Consider the following 7411-nt stretch of genomic DNA (forward strand, 5'->3'; position numbering starts at 1 on the left):
TTACTTTCAAAAAGCATTTGTTTTCAAATTTTATAAAATTTATTCTCAATATCGATTATTTAAGAATAATATTATTTACATATATTTGTTAAACTTTGGTCAAAACATTTTCGAATATCAACCATTCCCGAAAGAGTTGAAATTTCAAGAGTTGTGCTGTAAAAAATTCAAGATAATTTTGTTTTGTAACGGGTTAAGAATGGAAGATTGAAAATTCCTCAGATAAAACAATACTAAAATATTTCTTTATAATTAGTGCTATATATTATTTGCATTATTACGCACATAAGGATATATTTTATTTTTAATTTAATAAATACTATGCGAGAATCACATGTTACGGAACAAAGAAGGAAATTTCTGAAAAATACTTTCTGAAAACGAAACGTGGAAACTTCCCATCTATGTATTTCCTTTCTTTCCATACAAATTTTGGCAGAAAAGAACATTCAAATTTTCAGTTATATACTAAAGCTGATCAAAGTCATGTACTAACTCCTATTCAGTATAACATGAATGCAACTTTTCTTTTCTGATGTACATCACATGATTTCCTTCACCAAGTAGTCAAAAACTATGTCAGATTCAGTTGACAGTTATCTCGTCCAAATTACTAATGTCCTCTGTGAATTGAGTTTTTGGCTCTAAATCAATGAACTGGTTCGATTTACTAGCTAGGTGTGAAATGCTAACTCTTCCCTGCCGCTTAACATAATCAGCAACAGCTTTCATTTCTTCCTGCGAGATGTATATGTATTTCCCTCTATCATCCATCACACCCGAAAGCCGGCCTGGTGCTCAAAAATAAATTAATTAGGCTTTTGCAGGAATCCACAATATCTAAGACAATAGATGCAAAAAAACCACCATTTCAACAATACATGAATTTTAGTTTTGTGGAACTGAATCTAAGTGACATGATGATCATGGTAATCGTGATTAGAAGAACATTGATCTCCCTAATAGCTGTTATATTTAGCAATAAGCCAAAACACGGAGAGGGGGCCACAGTGCTGTTTTATATAAGCCTAAGCATGTGATGAAAACATATTAACATTTTTGAAATCAGGTACACGATTTAAATTGATTTCCACATATTCAAAAGTTTTCCTTCTCCATAACAAAAATTTGGAGTTACACAGACTTGCAAAAGAAATGCAGTACTTAATTTATTGTAGAAATGCTTACAAATGGAACGATGTCAAGAATGTATAAATTTTAACTTCTTTCAAGATGCATGCAATGAATTTAAGAGCAAGGCTCTTACCCATACTTTCCAGATTGGTGATGCGGTTGATACATTCCTGCATTAGTTGAGCATGTTGTCAAGAAGGAAGTCCATGGAAAAATATATAAATGAAGGCAAAACTATAACAATTTGATTCATCTACTGATATGTTGCGTTAATGTTGAGTCAAACAAGGTATACATATTGCTTTATTACCTAGAGAGCTTAAAAAGGGATCCAAAACCCATGAAATGTTATGGTGAACAGGATTTTTGTTTCTGGTTTCTTTTTGTGAAAGGAGGGAAGGGAGTAGAGGAAGCCTGACTTTCTAATATATCCTTTCACTTTTCTGTCTTTTGCCTCGCATTAAATTATACTGAGTGGAAATTAGATAGTGGGAATTTAATGGTCAGTAAAGTTGGTGGCTTATGATGTATATGGGTCACCATACACTCTAGTGGCATGCATCACTACAAATAGAAGTATAGGATCAGCTTATGTATAACCTAATATTAATAATTTGTGAATTGGCATGTGTTCTCAGTCAGATATCCTTTTGTAACACTCCAAATCAATAAACTTATCAGCACAGCATAATTATTATGTTATAATGCTTTCTCCCAGTAACACTTATATTACATTTAGTGTAGGAAAAACTAAAGGGGCAACTGATGGAATATAAAGGCTAATTCAGATAAAGATTAGGAAATAAGGAATACCTGCGTTCGCAACTTAAATTCTGCAGCAAGATCTTCTAAGGGAACACATTTCTGCTTCTGAATAATTGAAAAAACAAAAAAGAATTAGAATAGCTACAAAACCTATATTCAAAGGTGATGCGAATCCTAGTTAATGCTGAATATATAAATTTTGACAAATTTAGTAAGGGGGAAAAAGTAAGTGTAGAAAACACAACAGATCAGAGAATAACCTGTATATATTCAACAAAATTGGATAGCAAGTCTTCAGTACCATCCTGTTCTTCTTCAAGGGTACCTTCATCATCAACTGAAAATTCACCTTTCCACTTCTCAAACTCTATTGCCGCAGCCTCCTCCTCCTTAGCCTTCTGAGCTTTGGCTTCCTCTTCCTGTATGAAAGTGAAACACGATAAAGCATATGCATTTTTTCAATTAAACTGTAAGAAAGTTAACATCAAATCAGCAACAAGGCTATTAACTCACCAACTGACGCTCCTTTGCCTCACGTTCTTCATCCTTCAACCTCCGCATCTCTGAGTAACGATCTTGTTTGGCCTGCTTCGACTCTCGTGCAGCATCTTCAGCCTTCCAAAAAGATGTAACACAATGCAAATACTACTCAAACTTCAAAGGAAATGGAAAAACAAGAATTTCAGTCTAATATTCTTCAAAGTCCTTGTATCCAACTCTCGATGATTTACGCATTTGCTTGGAAATTGAAGTACAGATTACATATTCTCAATGCATCTTAAATGCACACAGCACATTTGCTATACAAGGTGGTAACAAGCCACATCAGAAATAACAATCAAGAGAAAAACTAATTCAGTAATTCCTATTGTTTTTAAGTATCAAGATAACTATAGCCGTCTTTTTTGGTCAATATACATGATAAGAAATGGATACCTGTCGGCGAGCTTCCCTCTCTTGCCTTTTAATCTCCTTTTTCTTTGCTGCTCTAGCCTCGTAATTCTCGCCACCAGCAGCTTCATTCTCACTTTCATCGCCAGACTCTGTTTGCATGCCATGTATACAATTGATCATTTGATTTCACAAATGTGTCAAAGTTTCAAGATGCAACATGGATATATGCTTCCAAAATATCGGTGTACACATCAAGTCTTCACATCACATACTAACAGCCTAATGACAAACACCCTAATTCTCCATTCTAATTCGAATTACATCTCCTAGAATTTTAATTTACAAAATAATTGCATTCAAATGCAAAGAAATACGCCCAAACGCAAGTAAAAATGAATCAGCTCGATCCAAATGTACAACAAACCTTCGGCAGTTGCAGGCGGAGCTGTCGAACTGCTAGCTCCAGATGCAGCAGGTCTCCGACGCATTCGGCGGTTTCCGGCTGGGCGCACCACCGCTTCTCTCCGGGGAGCCTGAGGATTTCGTTATTACAGTTAATCTAAGCAATCCACTTCTATTTTCAAAAGCTAAATTTTATCGATTCTAGGGTTTTGGATTGTAGAGGAAAAAATGAAAAGAGAATAGAAAAAGTGGAGCACCTGGACCGGTTCATCGGCGTGAGGATGTGGTTGAGAATCCTGGCGGCGTTTCCATAAGTACAGTGGAATCAGTGCTACAACCAGAAGCATCGAAAGTATAGCTACGAAGAGTTCCTCCATTGCTGCTGCAGAATCAGCGCAACGTTTTGGGATTTTTTTTTCCTTTCCTGTTTTGTTATTTATTTGTTTGGTGTTGGGAAAATTGATTTTCTGACGTTTCGGGAAATTTTATGCGTTATGAAACATATACTTCAAATATTGGATGTAACTTTTTTTTTGTCAATACAACACAGTGACACACCCTAGTCAGACACATTACATAGGACTTGTTTGGGTGAGCTTTTAAAAAAAGATTTTTTTTTGAATTATCTTTTTTTAAAAGATTTTATAAAGAAATAAAAGTAATTTTATGTTTGGATATCTCATGTAAAAAGATCTTTTTATCTATCAATTATGTTTGGGTATAACAGTATAAAAGTACTTTTTTGTTTATTTATTACATGAAAAACATCTTTTTTTTAAGGAAAAAAAAATCTTTTAAAAAAAGATGTAAATTACAGCTTCTCAAAAAAGATCTTTTTTTAATTTTACTAGTGCTTTTACTTTTACTATTAGAAATTTGCCAAACACGTTAAAAAATAAAAAAAGATCTTTTTTCATTAAAAAAAGATATTTTTTTAACAAAATAATGTCGCCCAAACATGCACATACTCTGTTTCACCGAGATTCAAATCCATGTGGCAGTTTTAGGAGGCAATTATATTTGCCATTAGCACAAGCCTCAGCCACAAATATTGGATGTATTTAGTTGTTGTAACTTAGTTCAGTCATAAATTAGTATTTACTAGTCACTATAATCAATTTTTATTTTTTAATGTGTATAAAAATTATTTTGGATCACTTGAGAGGTTTATGTACTCGTCCACCTAAATAAATATCAAAAATTCAAATATTATTTTAAATTATTAGCTGATAACAAATTCTTAAACAAATTTTAAATTTATAACAAATAAATTCTTGATATATATTTAAAAAAAGCTTTTAAGTATATTAATACAATAATATTTTTAATAAATTTTAATTATTGATTTTAATTATACATTATATATATCTTAATTATACATTATATATATTTTTTTATAATTAAAATCAATAGTTATACCAATATATTGATATACTTTAATTCTTCTATATCTCTAAACACTTTCATTAAGACTCTCCAGAAAGAAGGTTGAAATACCAATATATCGATATATTTTAAATTTTTTCTATAGTTAATTCTTGTATATCTCTAAACACATTCATTAGGACTCTCCTATCTACAAAAAAGGAAGAGACCTAGGGGTGTGTTTGGGGATCACGTTGAGGAATAGAAAAGTACGTTTGAGCGTCTTGAACGTTCCAATATTATGTTTGACAATTTTTTGGAACCCTTAACCCAGAAGTGCTTTCACCTCTGAACGTACGTTCACGTGAAGCTACAAATTCAAGCTTCTGCGTTCACGTTAAGAAAATTAATTACCGTTGGAGGAATTAGGTAAGGAATTTATTCCATATCTACCAACTGTACCCTTCATTTCATCTATAAAAAGGATACACATAACCACATCATTTCACCATTAGTTCTCTGTGTGTTCTTCCTCATTTCACCATTACTTCTCTGTATGTTCTTCCTTATAGTTTTTTTTAGATTTATTTTCATCGCTGCTAAGATAAAGATTTTAATTTTTTTTTATTATTTTTAATTCTTTCTTTCATATTTTGATTTTATATTTTTATTATATTTTTTATTTATATGATAAATATTTTTCATATTATTTTTTAGTATTCTGATGTTATTTTTTTAATTTTTTATTGTTATATTTTTATTGTTTTTTTTATTTATATGACAACTATTGTTGATATAAATTTTTATTTTTATTAATTTTTATGATACTTTTATTATTTTTTATTTATATAAATGATACTAAATTAAAGAGTACTAATGACACTAAAATAAATTATAAAATATTTTTTTGTTTAATATTATAAAATGTATAGTACTCCCTTTTATATTTTTATTTCTTATTGTTTTTTAGTTCATATGAATTTTTTTTATTATTTACTGTTCTTTATGTTTAATATGTAAAGTGTCTTTTTATTTTTATTTGACTTTGTTCTTTTTTATTTTTTACTTATTTTTTATCATTGACTTTTTTTTTTTATATTTTTTTTCAGTGTTCTAATCCCTCAGTCCTCAGGTATGTTATTACTTTTTTTTATGGTATTCTTATTATTTCTTATTTATATGAATTCTTTTTTTTCTCTCTTTTATGCACTGTGTTTATATCTTATGCGAAGTTTATTTTATTTTTTATTTGATATAGTTCATATAAATTTTTTTTATCTTTTATTATATTTTTTTATTCATATGATATATATTGTTGGTGTTATAAAATTTTTATTATTTTTTATTTACGTGGATTCTCATTTTATATTTTATTATACTTTATTTTTGTTTCGGTTGAAATTTTTTATTTTTTTCGACTATGTAAAATTTATAATTATAATTCTCATATATTATATTTTATTGTAACTTTTTTTATAATATAGATTAATTGATCTCATTAAAAAAGATAAATTAAAAAAATTATTCATAAGTATTAATAAAATTATGAATGTTGGATACCCAAAAAAGTCTTATAAAAATAAAATTATTGAGAGTACGGTATAAAAATAATATTAAATTAACATTCTCACGTTATTACCTGAAATTTAAAAATTAAGTTAACATATTTGACTAAATATTCTTATATCGGTGTACACATCAAGTCTTCACATCACATACTAACAGCCTAATGACAAACACCCTAATTCTCCATTCTAATTCGAATTACATCTCCTAGAATTTTAATTTACAAAATAATTGCATTCAAATGCAAAGAAATACGCCCAAACGCAAGTAAAAATGAATCAGCTCGATCCAAATGTACAACAAACCTTCGGCAGTTGCAGGCGTAGCTGTCGAGTGCTAGCTCCAGATGCAGCAGGTCTCCGACGCATTCGGCGGTTTCCGGCTGGGCGCACCACCGCTTCTCTCCGGGGAGCCTGAGGATTTCGTTATTACAGTTAATCTAAGCAATCCACTTCTATTTTCAAAAGCTAAATTTTATCGATTCTAGGGTTTTGGATTGTAGAGGAAAAAATGAAAAGAGAATAGAAAGAGTGGAGCACCTGGACCGGTTCATCGGCGTGAGGATGTGGTTGAGAATCCTGGCTGCGTTTCCATAAGTACAGTGGAATCAGTGCTACAACCAGAAGCATCGAAAGTATAGCTACGAAGAGTTCCTCTATTGCTGCTGCAGAATCAGCGCAACGTTTTGGGATTTTTTTTTCCTTTCCTGTTTTGTTATTTATTTGTTTGGTGTTGGGAAAATTGATTTTCTGACGTTTCGGGAAATTTTATGCGTTATGAAACATATACTTCAAATATTGGATGTAACTTTTTTTTTGTCAATACAACACAGTGACACACCCTAGTCAGACACATTACATACTCTGTTTCACCGAGATTCAAATCCATGTGGCAGTTTTAGGAGGCAATTATATTTGCCATTAGCACAAGCCTCAGCCACAAATATTGGATGTATTTAGTTGTTGTAACTTAGTTCAGTCATAAATTAGTATTTACAAGTCACTATAATCAATTTTTATTTTTTAATGTGTATAAAAATTATTTTGGATCACTTGAGAGGTTTATGTACTCGTCCACCTAAATAAATATCAAAAATTCAAATATCATTTTAAATTATTAGCTGATAACAAATTCTTAAACAAATTTTAAATTTATAACAAATAAATTCTTGATATATATTTAAAAAAAGCTTTTAAGTATATTAATACAATAATATTTTTAATAAATTTTAATTATTGATTTTAATTATACATTATATATATCTTAATTATACATTATATATATT

The 7411-nt window shown here is 30.1% G+C and overlaps 1 protein-coding gene across 1 annotated transcript; it reads right to left on the reverse strand.

The window, feature by feature from the left end:
* Positions 1-371: 371 nt before the first annotated feature.
* Positions 372-7009, reverse strand: LOC112771797 (DDRGK domain-containing protein 1). Its single transcript, XM_072226012.1, has 10 exons — positions 6666-7009; positions 6432-6539; positions 3453-4378; positions 3218-3326; positions 2836-2942; positions 2413-2514; positions 2160-2318; positions 1948-2004; positions 1268-1304; positions 372-791 (listed from the first exon to the last, which is right to left on the reverse strand). The coding sequence occupies exons 3-10, from the start codon at positions 3570-3572 to the stop codon at positions 586-588; spliced, it is 897 nt and encodes a 298-aa protein (XP_072082113.1). The 5' UTR covers positions 3573-4378; positions 6432-6539; positions 6666-7009; the 3' UTR covers positions 372-585.
* Between the last annotated feature and the right edge of the window lie 402 nt (positions 7010-7411).

The sequence above is a fragment of the Arachis hypogaea genome, chromosome 18 (assembly GCF_003086295.3).
Source record: "Arachis hypogaea cultivar Tifrunner chromosome 18, arahy.Tifrunner.gnm2.J5K5, whole genome shotgun sequence".
Classification (NCBI taxonomy): domain Eukaryota; kingdom Viridiplantae; phylum Streptophyta; class Magnoliopsida; order Fabales; family Fabaceae; genus Arachis; species Arachis hypogaea.